General features: G+C 39.4%; 1 protein-coding gene across 7 annotated transcripts in view; it reads left to right on the plus strand.

Annotated features, from left to right (window-relative positions):
- ube2f (ubiquitin-conjugating enzyme E2F (putative)) overlaps window positions 1–20228 on the plus strand; it is a 207775-nt gene that overhangs the window by 170462 nt on the left and 17085 nt on the right. For all 7 annotated transcript variants that reach the window (XR_011886412.1, XM_072261430.1, XM_072261428.1 and 4 more), the window contains 2 exons: window positions 8719–8751; window positions 9459–9521. Coding sequence is in view for 6 of the 7 variants with exons in the window: in XM_072261430.1 (XP_072117531.1) it covers window positions 8719–8751; window positions 9459–9521 (96 nt within the window). In the remaining variant the exon portion in view is untranslated. The remainder of the gene's footprint in view (window positions 1–8718; window positions 8752–9458; window positions 9522–20228) is intronic.

The raw sequence follows: 20228 nt of genomic DNA on the forward strand, positions 1-20228 counted from the left end.
CTCCAGAAAGCCACCTCACAAGCAAAGTGAAGATTCTGGACGAATCAATGAGGGATGTTCGATAGCTGTAGCCGGGTTTGAATTCCATAACCTACAAAGTTAAATCTAGAGACATGGGGGACAGTAGAGTTTCGCTTCCAGATGAACTCAGTGCCTTCTGTGTTCGCTTTGACCGCAGAACAGGGAGGAACCATCATGCATCCCCATGTTTCCCGATGATCCTTTGGTCTCAGTATCTCAAGGTGACGTGTGGGTTGCCTTCAAGAGAGTGAATACAAAAAAAACATCCAAATGGAGTACCTGGCCGTGTACTGAAGACCTGTGCTGACCAACTAGTTGGTAGTGTTCAACCCCTCACTCCAGCAGTGTGTGGTACCCACCTGCTTCAAGCAGGCTTTAATCTGTCAAATGTCAATCGTAACATTTGTAGTTGGGAAAACGCTTGAAGCTGTCATTAAGGAAGAAATAGCGAAACATTTAGAAAGGAGTGGTTCCATTAGACAGATGCAGCATGGATTCAGAAAGGGCAGGTCCTGTTTGACAAACTTACTGGAGTTCTTTGAGGACATAATGAGTGCAGTGGATAGAGGGGAACAAGTGGATGTTGTATACTTGGATTTCCAGAAGGCATTCAATAAGATGCCGCACAAGAGACTTATAAATAAGATACGGATGCATGGAGTTGGAGGAAGTGTATTGGCATGGATAGTGGATTGGTTAACCGATAGAAGGCAGAGAGTTGGTATAAGTGGGTGTTTCTCCGGTTGGCAGTCAGTGGTGAGTGGGGTGCCGCAGGGATTGGTTCTAACCCTGCAGCTGTTTACCATTTACATTGGTGATTTGGAAGAGGGGACTGAGTGTAGCGTAGCAAAATTTGCTGATGACACTAAACTGAGTGGAAAAGCAAATTGTACAGAGGATGTGGAGAGTCTGCAGAGGGATATAGATAGGTTATGTGAGTGGGCCAAGGTCTGGCAGATGGAATACAACGTTGGTAAATATGAGATCATCCACTTTGGAAAGAGAAATAGAAGAGAACATTATTATTTAAATGGTAAAAGATCACAGTGTGCTGTTGTGCAGAGGGACTTGGGAGTGCTTGTTCATGAATCACAAAAGGTTGGCTTGCAGGTACAACAGTTTGTTAAGAAGGCAAACGGAATGTTGGCCTTCATTGCTAGAAGGATTGAATTCAAGAGCAGGGAGGTCATGCTGCAACCATACAGGGTACTGATGAGGCCGCACCTGGAGTACTGTGTGCAGTTCTGGTTTCCATATTTGAGGAAGGATATACTGGCTTTGGAGGCAGTGCAGAGGAGGTTCACCAAGTTGATTCCAGAGATGAAGGGGTCAACCTATGAAGAGAGATTGAGTCGCCTGGGACTATACTCTCTGGAATTCAGAAGAAGAAGAGGAGAGCTTATAGAAACATACAAAATTTTGAAAGGGATGGATAAGATAGAAGTAGGAAAGTTGTTTCCATTGATAGGTGAGACTAGAACTATGGGACATTGCCTCAAGATTCAGGGGAGAAGATTTAGGACGGAGATGAGGAGAAACAGTTTTTCCCAGTGAGTAGTGAAGCTGTGGAATTCTCTGCCCAGGGAGCAGTTAAGGCATCTTCACTAAATATATTTAAGATGCAGTTAGATAAATTTTTATATAGTAGGGGAATTAAGGGTTATGGGGAAAAGGCAGGTAGATGGAGCTGAGTTTACGGACAGATCAGACATGATCTTATTGAAAGGCGGGACAGGCTCGATGGGCCAGATGGCCTACTCCTGGTCCTATTTCTTATGTTATAATGTAATCATACTGTTACCCAAGAATACCATTGTAACCTGCCTCAATGAGTATCACCCAGTGACACTTACATCCACAGTGATGAAGTAGTTTGAGAGGCTGGTGTTGAGGGACTCCTCTCTGAGTGGTGACTTGGATATGATCCAGTTTACCTACAGGAGCAACAGGTCCACAGCAGATGCCATCTCATTGACTCTTCACACAACCCTGGAACATCTGGACAGCAAAGATGCATACATCAGAATGCTTTTTATTGATTTAATGCCATCATCCCCTCAAAATTAATCAGTAAAGTCCAACATCTGGTTCTCAATAAACCCTTGTGCAATTAGATCCTGGATTTCCTCGCTTGCAGACCCTAGTTAGTTCAGATTGGCAAAAACATCTCCACCATAATCTCCATCAGCACTGATGCACCACAGGGATGTGTACTTAGCCCCCTGCTGTACTCGCTTTACACCTATGACTGTGTGGCTAAGTACAGCTCCAACAACAAATACAGGTTCACTGATGACACCAGTGTTGTGCAAAGGGAAGCTATGCTCTTCAAAGACCTTTCTTGCCTGGACATTATGTTAACTTTTGCCTTACCACATCTTCCACAAGCGTACCAGAGAATAGGAGTGAAATGAAAAGAAAAATTTGGGAGACAAAGAGAGAATGTGGAAAAAGTACTGACCAGCAATGTCAGAGAAAATGGAGATTATGTCTGCAATTTTCCAGTCCCTTTTGGCTGTAGAAGTGTGGACTGTTAATATTGTAGAATAATTTAAAAATAATGGATCTCAAGTAATTATAATTTAGTTAGTTTGATTTTGGTGACAGGAAGATTGTTGGAATTCATTCTGAAGGACATTATAAACCTGCATTTGGAAGGGTACATATCAACCTCTCACTGCTACGGGCGGAAGTGCCCACTTGCTTCAAAAAGGCAAAAAGGAATAATGTGAGCTGCCTTAATGACTATCGCCCAGTAGCACTCACATCTACAGTGATGAAATGCTTTGAGAGGTTGGTTATGACTAGACTGAACTCCTGCCTCAGCAAGGACCAGGACCCATTGCAATTTGCCTATCACCACAGCAGGTCAACAGCAGATGCAATCTCAGTGGCTCTCCACACGGCTTTAGACCACCTGGACAACACAAACACCTATGTCAGGATGTTGTTTGTCGACTATAGCTCAGCATTTAACACCATCGTTCCCACAATCCTGATTGAGAAGTTGCAGAACCTGGGCTTCTGTACCTACCTCTGCAATTGGATCCTCGACTTCCTTACCGGAAGACCACAATCTGTGCGGATTGGTGATAATGTATCCTCCACACTGACAGTCAACACTGGTGCACCTCAGGGGTGTGTACTTAGCCCACTGCTCCACTCTCTATATACACATGGCTGTGTGGCTAGGCATAGCTTAAATACCATCTATAAATTTGCTGACAATACAACCATTGTCGGTAGAATCTTAGGTGGACAAGAGTGCATACAGGAGTGAGATATGCCAACTAGTGGAGTGGTGCCGAAACCTGTAAGACAAAGGAGCTGATTGTGGACTTCAGGAAGGGTAAGACGAAGGAACACATACCAATCCTCATAGAGAAATCAGAAGTGGAGAGAGTGAGCAGTTTCAAGTTCCTGCCTGTCAAGATCTCTGAGGACTTAACTTGGTCCCAACATATTGATGCAGTTATAAAGAAAGCAAGACAGCAGCTATACTTCATTAGGAGCATGAAGAGATTTGGCATGTCAACAAGTACACTCATCAACTTATATAGATGTACAGTGGAGAGTATTCTGACAGGCTGCATCACTGTCTGGTATGGAGGGGCTACTGTATAGGAACGAAAGAAGCTGCAGAAGGTTGTAAATCTAGTCAGCTCCATCTTGGATACTAGCCTACAAAATACCCAGGTCATCATCAGGGAGCAGTGTCTCAGAAAGGCATTATCCATTATTAAGGACCTCCAGCACCCAAGGCTGGAGGTCCTTTTCTCACTGTTACCATCAGGTAGGAAGGGAGAAGCCTGAAGGCACACACTCAGTGATTCAAGAACAACTTCTTCCCCTCTGCCATCTGATTCCTAAATGGACATTGAACCCTTGGACACCACCTCACTTTTTTTAATATACAGTATTTCTGTTTTTTGCACGATTTTTTAATCTATTCAATATACATATACTATAATTGATTTACTTATTTATTATTATTCTTTTTCTTCTATATTATGTATTGCATTGAACTGCTGCTGCTAAGTTAACAAATTCCACGTCACATGCTGGTGATAATAAACCTAATTCTGAATTGGGGCAGGTTGCATGGATTTGTTGCAAGAAATTCATATCTGATTAACTTAATTGAAAATTAGAGAGAGAGATAAGAAGGGTTAATGAGGGGTGATGTATTTGATGTAATCTATGTGCATTTTAGCAAGGGCTTTGACAGACATGGCAAATTTGTCAGTCAAATAAAAGCTCACAGGACTTAATGTAACCCTATTAACAGCTGCTTGACTTTGGACATCTAATTCTGCCTGAAAAGACCCTGTGTTGCACTTCAAAAAATCTCTGCTCCCTGTAACACATGCCACAAAACAAGGCTGACATAGAATCCCCCTCTATAAGCACCAAGTTCTAAAGGAGTTATCTGCTTGAGTTAAACTCTGGAGTCAGTAAATTTGTACTCGTCTACGTTCCTGATTCTAAGCATTGGAGTGAGCTCTTGTTCTCCCAATTTTCATCTTCTCCTCTTTTCTATCAGTTTGGAATTGAAACAAAACGTTATTTTCCCTTAAGTAATTCTTTTTCCTGTAATCATATTCTACCAGACAACTAAAATGTCTTGAAAACTTTGACTGAGAAGATCGCTGGTTAAAAATCAGGGAATGTGTAATTTTTCTGCTGTTTGTGTGTTAATAGTTTCAAATTGATTTGTGTGAAGGCTGAGTGATGGTGACTACTTAAAGTAGGAAACTATCGACTTTAGGGAAGAATTTTGTGGTCAGGGAAGCATTTTATAGACGACAAAGTTTGATTTGAGAAATGCAGAAGTAAATAGGCTGCAAATATTAAATTGGTCTGTTCTATCTGCAGCCCTTGAAGCAGCAACCAGTTTTCCAACTGAACCAGCCAAACATTTGGAGAGAAAGTTTACATACTGGAATCAATTTGTAACACACATTTTGGAACTGGATGCCAAAGAGAATGTTTCCTTCAGATACGTTTTGGAGCTATCAAACTGTGAATCTGGAACTTCAAACACTGTTTCCTTCAATTCCTTGGTGCAAGATTTCTAGTTGTAGTGTTTTTACCAATTAAGAGGCTTGAGTGCATCTTCTTTTATCTGATAATGTGTGTTGTACAGGTAGTAATGAGGGTATCATTGTCTGCCTACACATTATAGGTGACTGTCAGTTGAGAACTTGTATGTGCCATGCTAGTCTGTGATGTTGTAAGCGTAGACACAGTTCACAAGTGGTACCTGTGATGTACAAGAGGATTTTGCTTATAATGAACTACAGTGTACATATATTTGTTCTAATGTATTTTACTAATTATATGTGCAGGAATTATTAGCTCCTTATGCTTGCTTCTGATTGTGTGTACAATGTTTTTATAAGTCCTACAGATGTTTTGCTGTTTACTTGAAAAATGTTCTTAGAATGTGGGCTTCTCTGATAGCACTTATTGCCTGCACATAATTGTGCTGGGTTTCCTTCTTAGACTGCTACACCCTATGGTGGTGTACTGTGAGGGAGGTAGTTCCAGAATTTTCACCCTGAGGTGATGATAAAGAAGGAGAAGAAAGCCCTTAACTCTGCGTGGAGTCATCGGGACGCCGTTATGACGGCGTTTTTTAGCAGGCTTTCTTATTTTTACGAGGCCGAGTTACTAGTTCGACGCTCAATCCAAAATGGAAAGTGTGCAAGGGAACTGTCTGGATCCAAACTCGGGAGCCTTCGCTCCGAAGTCCGGTGCTGATGCCACTACGCCACCAGCCGGCTTGTGATGATAAAAGAAAGTGTGAAACTTGAGACATAGCTTAGAGGGGAGGTAATGTTTCCTGCTCTGGTTGGTAGAAGCAAGTTAGCAAGTTATGACAGGTCCTGTATGGTGTAAAACTTCCAGAATGTTCTGTTTGCAGTGAAAAGACTAGCTGTTCTAGTGACTTAAAGCTGAGACATCCTGTTCAATACCATGTATTTCTTTTTCTGTTTATGATTAGATATTTTCAAGCTAATGTATTCCTAACAAATTAAAATTTACCTGCCATGTATGAATTACAGCAAATTTTACAATATTATTCTGTATTTCACTGGCCTACATGGTAGACTTGTCCAAAGTGGCAGTAGGCGTCTGTTTAGTTCTGTGAGCCAGCCCTTGGACATGAACTGTGGGGGTGATGTCAGTAATTTGATACACTGCCTGAACTGGCCCATGTGTGCACACTCTCTTCAACCCAAATGGTTGCTACTGTCTGGAAATGTTCTGTTTTTCATCTCTTGTTTCTTACTCTATCAGCCTCCTCATTCTCACTCGCTCCTTCTGAACCTGTCCCATGTCTGCCATCTTGGATTCCCTCAGCTACCTGCCACACTAGAGTAACAACAGTTGGATTTGTTTCTGTAAAGTGTATGTGGAACGGTTGTTGTGTGCAACAGAGCCAGTGTCAGTACTTCACCGAAGATAGAGTGCTTACTAATTGAGAGGCGAGCTACTGTTGTCATCAGCTCCTGAAGAAAACATGCCAAGATATCCATGTTCAGTCTCCTGGCAACAGTGAGTTGAATGATAGGTGATCTTGGGCAAGGGAGTGGAAAGTGAGGCACATTCAGAAACCCACTAATCCTTGTCTATTAGATGGTTGAACAAACGAAGAAAGCTTTCTTGTGGAAGTGAGTTTCTGTTTCCACATAGCCCTGAACATCATTGCCCTGTGGTTGACACAGCAACTTCAAGAACAGAATGAAATTGAGAAGTCAAAACTATGCTTCCCAGAAACATAATCAACTAAGGCACATTAGGGAAGAAGATGAGGCAAAAAGGTGTGTTTAAAAGGAGGTAGGGGTGGAGAGAGAAGCAAGGGGGTTTTAGGAGAGAGAGTTGCATATTAACATAGAAATATAGAAAATAGGTGCAGGAGTAGGCCATTCGGCCCTTCGAGCCTGCACCGCCATTTATTATGATCATGGCTGATCATCCAACTCAGAACCCCGCCCCAGCCTTCCCTCCATACCCCCTGACCCCCCGTAGCCACAAGGGCCATATCTAACTCCCTCTTAAATATAGCCAATGAACTGGCCTCAACTGCTTCCTGTGGCAGAGAATTCCACAGATTCACCACTCTCTGTGTGAAGAAGTTTTTCCTAATCTCGGTCCTAAAAGGCTTCCCCTCTATCCTCAAACTGTGGCCCCTCGTTCTGGACTTCCCCAACATCGGGAACAATCTTCCTGCATCTAGCCTGTCCAATCCCTTTAGGATCTTATACGTTTCAATCAGATCCCCCCTCAATCTTCTAAATTCCAACGAGTACAAGCCCAGTTCATCCAGTCTTTCTTCATATGAAAGTCCTGCCATCCCAGGAATCAATCTGGTGAACCTTCTTTGTACTCCCTCTATGGCAAGGATGTCTTTCCTCAGATTAGGGGACCAAAACTGCACACAATACTCCAGGTGTGGTCTCACCAAGGCCTTATACAACTGCAGTAGTACCTCCCTGCTCCTGTACTCGAATCCTCTCGCTATAAATGCCAGCATACCATTGGCCTTTTTCACCGCCTGCTGTACCTGCATGCCCACTTTCAATGACTGGTGTATAATGACACCCAGGTCTCGTTGCACCTCCCCTTTTCCTAATCGGCCACCATTCAGATATTGTTGGATGCAAGTGGATGAAGGCTTGACCACTGCTGGAGTGAAGATAGTGCATGGTCAGGTTGTAGGAACAGTAAAAATGGGAAGTCATAGAGAAGATAGGTGAATCCAGAAGGACAGTTTAAAGATCTTCAGTTGACTCTCATCACAAAGGGCTGCTTTACCTGAATTGCCTGCTTATGTCAGTTTTCAACTGGATTCAGTAGAAAATGTACAAACATTCAAAATATAATACTTGTAGCTTATAACAGGTACATAGTTCACTTAAAGCAATGTCACATGTAGATAGGGTAGTGAAGAAGACATTTGGTATGCTGACCTTCAGCAGTTAGGGCATTGAATTTAGGAGCTGTCCAACACTTTGATGAGATGGCACCTGGAGTGCTGTGTACAATTCTGCTCACCCTCTTATAAGAGAGACATCATTGAACTGGAAAGAGTGCAGAGAAAATGTTGAGGGTACTACCAAAATTTCAGATCCGGAGTTATAGGGAGAGATTGGGCAGACTAGGTCTTTATTTCCTGGAGCACAGAGGATTGAGGGCTATACTTGTAGAGGTGTGCAACAACCATGAAGGCCATAGAACACAATTTTATTTCAACCATGAGAACACAATCTTATTCCTAGGGGTGGGGAACTAGAAATTAGCAGGCATAAGCTTAAGATGAGAGGCGAAAGATTTAATAGTCTTGAATAGCAAATTCCTTGTGCAGAACGTGGTGTATATATGGAATCATCTGCCAGATTAAGTGGTTGAGGCAGGTACAGAAACATCATTTAAAGGGTAATTGGATAAGTACATGGATAGGCATGGTTAGAGGAATATGGGCAAATGGCTTGGTGGTCACCATGGTCAGTATGGACAAGTTGGGCCAAAGGGCCTGGTTCCATTTTGTCTGACTCTAATGGTCACCGTGATGACAAATGTATGGAGAGTCTGATATTCTGGGGTAAATACGTTGTGAGCATGACTTCTGCATCAGTTTATTGCATTTTTACTCAGCAATGAATTTCACCTCAAATGTCTTTTTCCCTACAGGATGTGGTCTGGGGACTGAACTCTTTATTTACTGTAAGTACCAAACTGATCAAAGTAATGTATCACCTAAAAATGTTTAAGCAAATATATCCTCTGCGTTGAACCATTCAAGTAATGATCATGTGTAAAATAGATCAGAAATTGATTTATTTTGATCCACGTTCCATTATCCTGTTTCGTGAAAGCCAGCAATGTAGTGCTTTGTAACTAGCTCAATATTTTGGTTTTTAAGTTTCTCCCGGCTAAAACCAGTTAAAATATTTCATTAATGCAACAAAATGCTTTGTGAAATAATGGGTGAGTTACAGGCTGAAATCTAATATAATGATTTACTGGTTAAAAAAATAGAATAAGGTAGGTGGGAGGAAGTAATGGTGGTGATCTTAATAAAAGTTGTTGTCGATTTTTTTATTTTGAGTATCACGTGGGAGTGAGATACAAACTGAGGTTGAATGAGGACTCGTCCCACCTGGAGTGCCATCCTCAATCCATGTGTACATGTTGGATCAATGATAGTGTCTCATCGGACCCTTGGCAGTTCTAGGCTAATTATAGCCACAAATGGCACTGCAGCTGAGAATTACAAACTCAGGAAAGAGCAAGGATCAAATTACACTTGAATCCTGTATCACTGTCAAAAAGTTTAGTGCTTTGGATTATTGGTCTTTGTAGGTTTTAGTTTAAGTTGGATAATTTAGGGGTTTGCTGGCTTTGAGCATTCCTCTCTTCCTTTATCACAGGACCTCTTGAACTTTGATGATCCCCTGAATATCGAAGCTGCAGAGCAACACCTGCGTGACAAGGTGAGTCAGTCCACATTTTAATAGGAATTAACACCAAAAGAAGCAGGTAATAAGCTCCTTCTGGCATGCAGGCTGTCGCCATGGGGTACTGCATGAGTTTGTCGTCTGCAGCCGCCTACAATGTTACCATGAGCACATTTATGGGAAGGTGTCTGTCTGGCATGTGGGCAGAATTTTGGTGATTTCGGGCTGTCTCTGTTTATATAGTGTGGTGGGGATGGTAGTCATGGGATTTGGGTTGTCAGAGTTAGGTCGACATAGGAGCTGGAGGTGGCAGGGCCATGGTAGTTGCATGTGACTTTGAGGGAGAACTGCATGTAGCACTATGGAGGGCAGCCATATGTTGCTTGGAGGGCCATTGTTAGTGGGCAGGTTGGTAAGTGTGGTATTGGGGGATGTTGGAGCAGACTCAGTATCAGAAAGTAATAGTGTGCACTGCATCAGGTCCTTCTCACCACTTATACCTAACTACACTAAACCCTTTACCTGCATTAGGTCAAGAGCCATCTCTGTAGACAGGGCATCCCAATTCTAATCACACTGTATATCAAAAATTCTCCTCCAGATCCCTTCTAAACCTCCTACCTTTCACCTTAAACCTATGCCCCATTTGACTTTGATGCTACCATCATGGGGAAATGGTTTTCACTATCTACTCCCCTCATCATTTTATATGACTGGTGGGGGCTATCAGATTGATTCATCATGCCAGTAACAGATCTAGACCTTAAGATATGGGAGTAGAATTAGGCAATTCAACCAATTTGGTCTGTTCCGCCATTCCATTATGGCCAATTTATTTTACCCCTCAACCCCATTCTTCTGCCTTCTCCATATACTCTTTGATGCCCTTACTAATGAGGAAATCAACCTCTGGTTTAAATAGACCAAGTGGTTTGGCCTCCAGAGCCTTCTGTGGCAATGGATTCCTCAGATTCATCACCCTCTGGCTAAAGAAATCCCTCCACACCTCTGTTCTAAAAGGGCATCCTTCTATTCTGAGACTGTGCTCTCTGGTCCTACTATTACATCCTTTCTTCATCCATTCAATCTAGGCCTTTCAGTATTCAACAGGTTTCAGTAAGATTCACCCCCCCCACCCCATTCTTGTAAAGTCCAGTGAGTACATTTCCAAAGCTATCAAATGCTCTTCATACATCACCCTTTTCACTCCCAGGATCATTTTCTTAAACCTCCTGTGGACCATCTACAATGCCATTACATTCTTTCTTGGGTATGAAGCCTAATCTTCTGTCCATGCTACTATCTTTCCTGTAATACCATGGGCTCTTATCCTGTTTAGCAGCCTCGTGTGGAACCTTGTCGAAGGCCTTCAGAAAATCCAAGTAAACAACAACCACTGACCCTCCTTTGTCTATCGTTCCAATTCCAGCAGATTTGTCAGGCAAGATTTCTCCTTAATCAGAATCAGGTTTAATATCACCAGCATATGTCATGAAATTTGTTAACTTTGTGACAGCAGTACAATGCAATATATGATAAATATAGAATAAAACTACATTACAGTAAGCATATATATGTATATTAAATATTTAAGTTAAAATAAGTAGTACAAAAACATAAATACATTTTTTTAAAAAGTAGTGATGTAGTGGTAGATGGAGTTCAACCCAGATAAGTGTGAGGTGGTTCATTTTGGTAGGTCATATATGATGGCAGAATATAGTATTAGTGGTAAGACTCTTGGCAGTGTGGAGGATCAGAGGGATCTTGGGGTCCGAGTTCATAGGACACTCAAAGCTGCTACGCAGGTTGACTCTGTGGTTATAAAGGCATACGGTGCATTGGCCTTCATCAATCGTGGGATCGAGTTTTAAGAGCCAAGAGGTAATGTTGCAGCTATATAGGACCCTGGTCAGACCCCACTTGGAGTACTGTGCTCAATTTTGGTCGCCTCACTATAGGAAGGACATGAAAACCATAGAAAGGGTGCAGAGGAGATTTACAAGGATGTTGTCTGGATTGGGGAGCATGCCTCATGAGAATAGGTTGAGTGAACTTGACCTTTTCTCCTTGGAGCGACAGAGGATGAGAGGTGACTTGATAGAGGTATACAATATAATGAGAGGCATTGATCGTGTGGATAGTCAGAGGCTTTTCCCCAGGGCTGAACTGGCTAGCACGAGAGGGCATAGTTTTAAGGTGCTTGGAAGTAGGTACAGAGGAGATGTCGGGGTAAGTTTTCTTTCCAATATTTTTTTTAATTTATATATAAGAATACAGAGTGCAGGAAAAAATATAAAGTGTCAATACATTAGACTAAATCACATATGAAGATTCCTTACCCTATATTTGTAAAATCAATTAGTTCATAACATTGAAAAATAATAATTTTTTAATATAAAAAAATCTAACCCACAACCAAGACCGAAGCTGATTAATAGAAAAAAAAGATTGTTGGTCATCATCCGTGCTTTAACAGCAAATCAAAGGTTTTGAAAATAATTCAGAAAAGATCCCCATAATGTTTTGAAAGTCTTGATTAGATTCAAAATTGAACATTGAATCTTCTCTAAATTTAAACATGACATCACATAATCATTGGGCGTGAATAGGAGGGGCCACATCTTTCCATTTAAGCAAATGCGTCCTTTTGGCCATAAGAGACGTAAGAGCCAAAATGTGCAAATTAGATGGCTCCAAGATAATATCCTTTCCTCCAACAATACCAAATAAAGCAGTCAAAGGACTGGGCTTGAAATTGACTTTAAAAAGTATCAAATAGGTTTGAAATACTTCTTTCCAATATTTTCCAAGACTCGGACATGTCCAAAACACATGAATGAGTGAAGCTTCTCCATTATTACATTTATTCAAATACGGAGATACATCTAAATAAAAACGAGACAACTTATCCTTAGTCATATGGGCCCTATGGACCACTTTAAATTTAAGGAGAGAGTGACGGGCACGATGAAGTGTTGACTAATTTAAAAATTTGATTCCAAGTTTCCTCAGAAATTGAAGTCTGTAAATCTTGTTCCCAAAGATTTTTAATTTTATCTAAAGGAACACTTCTCATTCCCAACAGCATATTATAAATATTAGATATAGATCCATTATAAAAAGGTTTCAGATTAAAGATTACATCTAGTAGATTCTTATCAGGACTTTTAGGAAATGTACTTATTTGAGACCGTAAAAAGTATCTTATTTGTAGATATCGAATAAAATGAGTTTTGGGTAAACTATATTTAGTTAACAATTGTTCAAATGCTAAAAGACTTCCCTCTACAAACAAGTCCTGAAAGCATTTAATACCTAATCTATCCCATTCTTTAAAAGCCACATCAATCATAGAAGGTTTAAAAAAAAATTAGAAAAAATGGGACTCGAAAGAGAAAATCTCAATAAGCCAAAATATTTTCGGAATTGTATCCAAATCCTCATAATGTGTTTAACTACCAGATTATCAGTTAACTTACTCAAAGACAAAGGAAGTGAGGATCCAAGAAGAGAAATATTAGAGAATTTATTAACAAAATTAGCTTCTTAAAAAAAACCCCACATCGAGCAATCCTCACGATTTATATAATATAATTAAAATGTAAGATTTCTTATATTAACTGCCCAATAATAAAATCTAAAGTTTGGTAAGGCTAATCCTCCATTCTTTTTATCTTTCTGAAGATGAATTTTATTTAATCTAGAACGCTTATTCTTCCATATATAAGAAGATATAATAGAGTCAAGAGAATCAAAAAAGGATTTAGGAATGAAAACCGGCAATGCCTGAAAAAGATATATAAATTTGAGTAATATATTCATTTTGATAGAGTTAATTCGACCAATTAACAATAATGAAAGAGGCGACTAATTTAATAGTATTCTTTTTACATGATTCAATAGAGTAAGAAAATTTTCTTTAAATAGACACATAATTTTTAGTGATTGTTACACCTAAATAGGTTAATTGGTTTCTTACAATTTTAAAAGGAAGTTTAGAATTTGTTGGTATCAAATTGTTCAAAGGGAAAATTTCAATTTTATGTAGGTTTAATTTATAATCTGAAAACTGGCTAAAACAGGGGAGTAAAGAGAGCACATGGGGTAATGAAGTCTCAACATTAGAAATAAATAGCAGCAGAGCATCAGCATACAACGAGACTTTATGAATAGTGTCTCTCCTTAAAATACCAGTGATATCATTAGATTCTCAAAAAGCAATGGCTGAAGGTTCTAAGGCCAGATCAAAAAGCAAAGGGCTCAACAGGCAACCTTGTCTAGTGCCACGTTGAAACTTAAATGGTTTGGAATTATGAAAATTAGTGATAACCCTAGCAGAAGAGGCTAAATAAAGTAATTTAATCCATTGAATGTAAACAGATCCAAAATTAAATTTTTCTAAAGTTTTAAATAAATAATTCCATTCAACTCTGTCGAAAGTTTTCTCAGCATCGAGGGATACCACGCGTTCCGATACCATGTTAGAAGGAGAATAAATAACATTTAATAACCGGCGAATATTAAAGTGAGAATATCGATTTTTGATAAATCTGGTTTGATTATCAGAAATGACAGATGGTAAAATATTTTCAATCCTATGGGCCAAAATTTTAGATAAGATCTTAGCATCAACATTAAGTAAAGAATTTGATCTATAAGAAGAGCATTCAGTTGGAACCTTATTCTTTTTAAGAATGAGCAAAATGGAAGCCTCATAAAAAGATTGAGAGAGTCTGCCCGACTTAAATGAATCCGAATAAACTGAACATAAGTGAGGTATAAGCAATGAGGAAAAGGTCTTGTAAAATTCTCCAGAAAATCCATCTGGACCCTGAGCTTTCCTCAAACGTAATGAGCGCACAGCCTCAACAATTTCCTCAAAAGAAATAGGTTGTTCCAACAATTTTCTGTTGTCGGCAGAAATTGTAGGAATATTTAGTTGATCTAAAAAATTGTTCATTACAGTATCATCCTTAGAAGATTCAGAACTATAAAGTTTAGAGTAAAATTCTCTGAAAGTATCATTTCTTTCTAAATAATCAGTTGTCCTATCACCATTAGCTTTGCGTATTTCTTTAATCTGTTGTTTAACTCTAAAGGTTTTAATTTGATCAGCCAATAATTTACCTGTTTTATCTCCATGAATATATAATTAACTTTTATCTTTTAGGAGTTAGGTTTCAACTGGATAAGTTAAAAGAAGATCATATTTAGTTTTAATATCAACACGTCTTTTATTTAAAGCAGGTTCTGGAGCCAAGTCATACTCTTGGTCTAACTGTTTCAGCTGATTAGCTAAATCACTTTCTCTTTATTAGCTTTCCTCTTAATACTTGCAGTATAAGAAATAATTTGCCCTCTAATACTTGCCTTAAAAGCATCCCATCTGATAAGACTAGAAGTCTCCCCTAACGTATTCTCTTCAAAAAAAAAGGTAATTTGTCTCTCCATAAACTTTTAAAAATCTTTATCTGATAACAAAGTTAGATTAAATCGCCAAAATCTATTTGTTTGAAGAAGACCAGGGAGATTTAAAGATAGAAACACTGGAGCGTGATCTGAAACAGCAATCTCCTTATATTCACAGGATCGAACTAATGGAATCATTTGGCTATCAATAAAAAAAATCAATCCTGGAATATGTATGATGAACATGAGAAAAAAATGAATATTCCTTATCTACTGGATGAAAAAAACGCCAGGCATCAACAATGCCACATTTCATTAAAAAGATATGATAAACACACCTCATTTATTTGGTATCATTGGTTTAAAAGATGAATGATCTAAAACTGGATTTAAGCAGCAATTGAAGTCTCCACCCATCACCAATGAGTACAGACTTAAATTTGGCAAAAATGAAAAAGAAACGCTCAAAGAAACCTGGGTCATCTATATTCGGAGCATATACATTGGCAAATACCATTAATTTGTTATTTAGTTTCCCTGATAATATAACAAAATGCTCATTAGTGTCAGAAATTACTTTACGTTGAACAAAGGAAACTTTATTATCTATGAGGATCAAAACTCTCTTGCTTTGGCCTGAAACAAATGAAAATGAGACCCTCTCCATCGATTAAAAAAAGCGTGAATTATCACACTTACGTACATGTGTTTCTTGAAGAAAAACAATGGGTACCTTAAGTTTTTTAATATAGGCGAAAACCTTATTTCTTTTCACAGTGATTTAGTCCTTTTACATTAAAACTAAGTAAATTAATACTTTGATCCATTTTAGGGCTCTTTATAAGAAAGATTAAAATAGCAATCAGAAAAATGCATATCAAACCCAAATAGAAACATAGAAAACAGGTGCAGGAGTAGGCCATTCGGTCCTTCGAGCCTGCACCGCCATTTATTATGATCATGGCTGATCATCCAACTCAGAACCCCGCCCCAGCCTTCCCTGCATACCCCCTGACCCCCGTAGCCACAAGGGCCATATCTAACTCCCTCTTAAATATAGTGAATGAACTGGCCTCAACTGTTTCCTGTGGCAGAGAATTCCACAGATTCACCACTCTCTGTGTGAAGAAGTTTTTCCTAATCTCGGTCCTAAAAGGCTTCCCCTCTATCCTCAAACTGTGGCCCCTCATTCTGGACTTCCCCAATATCGGGAACAATCTTCCTGCATCTAGCCTGTCCAATCCCTTTAGGATCCCTTTAGGATCTAATAATAAACCTTGAAATATATTAATTAAGCAACAGAATTGACTAGATTCCCAAATCAGCTTTAAGAAAAAAAGACTCCCCATCCCTCCTCCCCCTCCTAAAGAGAGAAACTCGATCATAGAGCAGCCGTTATCTACTTCCCCTAAACACATTCCCTTAGAAAGCCTGTTGGAACTGCTCCAAAAATCAAGGTTATTATACTATTCCAACCAAGACTAAATAATGTACAGTGAAAAACAAGCTTAGGTTTATCAAACAGAAATAACAATTACTTATACTAAAAAAATTAAACAGTCATTTTTTAATATGTAGTATTTCTGTTTTTGCAAGATTTTTAGTCTATTCAGTGTGTGTGTGTGTCTATATATATATATATATATATATAGACACACACACACACACACAGAGTCATTCATTTTTTTTTAAAGTCTAAAAGTTCTTGCGCCTGTTCCTTCGTATAAAACTATTTAAATGATCCGTCTTCCACTGTAATCCTCAGTCGAGCCGGAGAACGGAGAGGGTTTTAAATTTTGACTGTATAACTCCGTCATAACTTTTTTGAATTTAGCATGTTCTGCCATAACTTCTGATGAAAAATCTTGAACAATAAGTATCTTTTGATCTTGGTAGTCAATCATACCTTTTCCATGGGCAGCACGAATCAGGCGATCCTTTATTTGAAATTCATGGAAACAAATAATGACTGATCTTAGTTTAGATTTTGAAGCCGACCTGTAGATAGGTGGCCTGTGAGCATGATCAATCAAAGGCAGAGACTTTATAATATCAGGGAATAATTCCATCAAAAGATTTGCAAAGAATTCTTTAGGATTATCTCCTTCCGTTTGTTCTTTAAGTCCCAAGATTCGTAAGTTGTTCCTCCTACTTCTGTTTTCCAAATCAATAATCTTCTGTCTCATCATTTCATTGGTCTTAATTTGTTTATTATATAGCTTTTGCATATCATCCATTCTCCTGTCCAGTAAAGTAATAACATCTTCATGCTCCTTAATCTTCTTACCATGTTCGGTTAGAATTGCTTGAGTATCTTCTAGTTTTGTACCTATTTGTTTAATTTCAGTGCTGATTTCTTCTCTAAACTGTTGAAACTCCTCAGTAAACTTTTGAATTGAACTCGTAATTGCTTCCAAAGCTGCTTTAGTAGTCATATTAAATTAATATCCCGTCTAACAATAGTATTTCAAAAGATTGGAGAGAAAAGTAAATAAATTAGGAGCAGCAGTAAAGAACTGTTACTCCATCAGCAGCCAGCAGGCAGTCTAGGGGTAAGTTTTTTACGCAGAGAGTGGTGAGTGCGTGGAATGGGCTGCCGGCGGCCATGGTGAAGTCGGAAACGATAGGGTCTTTTAAGAGACTCCTGGATAGCTACATGGAGCTTAGAAAAAAATAGAGAACTATGGGTAAAGCCTAGGTAGTTCTAAGCTAAGGACATGTTTGGCACGGCTTTGTGGGCCGAAGGGCCTGTATTGTGCTGTATGTTTTCTATGTTTCCATGTTCATGGGTTCAATGTCCATTCAGAAATCAGATGACAGAGGGGAAGAAGCTGTTCCTGAATCACTGAGTGTGTGAATTCAGGTTTCTGTACCTTCTTCCTGATGGTAACAATGAGAAGAGGGCATATCCTTGGTGGTGGGAGTCCTTAATGAATAATGCCACCTTCCTAAGGCACTGTTGCTTGAGGATGTCTTGGATACTACAGAGACTAATACCTATGATGGAGTTGACTAGTTTTACAACTTACTGCAACTTCCTTTGATCCTGTGCGGTAGCCACTCCCCCATACCAGATGGTGATGCAGCCGATCAGGATGCTCTCCACTGTGCATTTGTAAAAATGTTCAAGTGTTTTAGGTGACAAACCAAATCTCCTCAAACTCTCATGAAATATAGCCGCTGTCTTGTCTTCTTTATAGCTGCATCACTGTGTTGTGACCAGGTTAGATCCTCAAAGATATTAACACCCAGGAACGTGAAAATGCTGACTCTCTCCACTTCTGATCCCTTTATGAGGATTGGCCTATTTTATCATGTCCTCCAAATACCCTGAGACCTCATCCTTAATAATGGACTCCATCGTCTTCCTAACCACAGAAATCAGGCTAACTGGCCTATAATTTTCTTTCTTCTGGCTCCCTCCCTTCTTAAAGAATGGAGTGCCATTTGCAATTTTCCATTCATCCAGAACCATTCCAGGCTCTAGTGATTCTTGAAAGATCACTACTAATGGGTCCAAAATTTCTTTCAACTACCTCTTTCAGAACCCTAGGTTTTAGTCCATCTAGTCCAGGTGACTTATCATTGGTTTATGGTGTAGAATTATTATTTTTCTTATGTTTTCTTGTAGTGTAACTTTCCAGTGCTTGCTTATAATTTTTATGTAATCACCTGTATGTGTGAAATTGTTCAGTAAATTTTTAATAGTTGCAATGTAGCAGCATTTTTCTCGAATTTTCTCTGCATTGTGTCATACTACTGAACCTGACTCTTTCATAGATTACCTCATAGTAATGAAATGTCCTTTATCTTCCAGTCTAAACTAGTTTTTAGTATAGGTGACTACAACTTCTTTGTTCTTGGTCCTTTTAGTGCTTTTTTTGAGACAATAATAAAGCTGTAAACACCAAATTTTATTCCTTGACTTCTGACGCACCTCTGGATCAGTATCAGCATATCCAACACTACCTTCAGATCTTTCAGCTTCCCAAGTACCTTTTCCTTAGTAATAGTGACTACAATCACTTCTGTCCCACTGACGCTCTCGAATTTCTGGCACGTTGCTGTTGTCTTCCACAGTGAAGACTGGCGCGAGGTATTTATTCAGTTCATCTGCTATTTCTTTGTCCACCATTCTATCTCAACAGTATCATTTACCATCAGTCCAATGTCCACTCTCGACTGTCTTTTACTCTCAATATGTCTGAAAAAACTTTTGATGTCTTTTATGTTATTGGCTAGCTTAACTTCATATTTAATTTTTCTCTCCTTATTGCTTTTTTAGTTGCCTTCTGTTGGTTTTTAAAAGTTTCCCAATCCCTTATCTTCCCAATAATTTTTGCAATATTAACATAGAAACATAGAAAATAGGTGCAGGAGTAGGCCATTCGGCCCTTCGAGCCTGCACCACCATTTATTATGATCATGGCTGATCATCCAACTCAGAACCCCGCCCCAGCCTTCCCTCCATACCCCCTGATCCCCGTAGCCACAAGGGCCATATATAACTCCCTCTTAAATATAGCCAATGTACTGGCCTCAACTGCTTCCCGTGGCAGAGAATTCCACAGATTCACCACTCTCTGAGTGAAGAAGTTTTTCCTAATCTCGGTCTAAAAGGCTTCCCCTTTATCCTCAAACTGTGACCCCTTGTTCTGGACTTCCCCAACATCGGGACAATCTTCCTGCATCTAGCCTGTCCAATCCCTTTAGGATTTTATACGTTTCAATCAGATCCCCCCTCAATCTTCTAAATTCCAACGAGTACAAGCCCAGTTCATCCAGTCTTTCTTCATATGAAAGTCCTGCCATCCCTCTTTTGCTTTCATTCTTTCTTTGACTTCTCTTGACAGCCACGATTGTCTCATCCTCCCTTTAGAATGTTGTTTCTTCTTTGAGGTGAACTGATCCTGCATTTTCCGAGTTACTCCCAAGAACTCCAGCCATTGCAGTTCTACCATCATCCATGCTAGTGTCCCCTACCAAACAGCTTTGGTTTGTTCCTCTCTCATGTCTCTGCAGTTCCATTCATTGCACTGTTAATACTGATATAGCTGATTTTAGCTTCTCTCTCTCAAATTGCAGGGTGAATTCTTTCAGATTATGATCACTGCTTCCTAAGGGTTCCTTTACCTTAAGCTTTTTAATCAAATCAGGTTCATTACACAATACCCAATCCAGAATTGTTAGGTAATTAGTTCAACCCCAAGCTGCTTATAACTATTCTACAAATTCCTTGTCCGGGATGCAGCACCAATCTAATTTTCCCAATCTACTTCCATATTGAAATTCCCCATGACCATTATAACATTGCCCTTTGTACACGCCTTT

Source organism: Mobula birostris, chromosome 6 (assembly GCF_030028105.1).
Source record: "Mobula birostris isolate sMobBir1 chromosome 6, sMobBir1.hap1, whole genome shotgun sequence".
NCBI lineage: Eukaryota > Metazoa > Chordata > Chondrichthyes > Myliobatiformes > Myliobatidae > Mobula > Mobula birostris.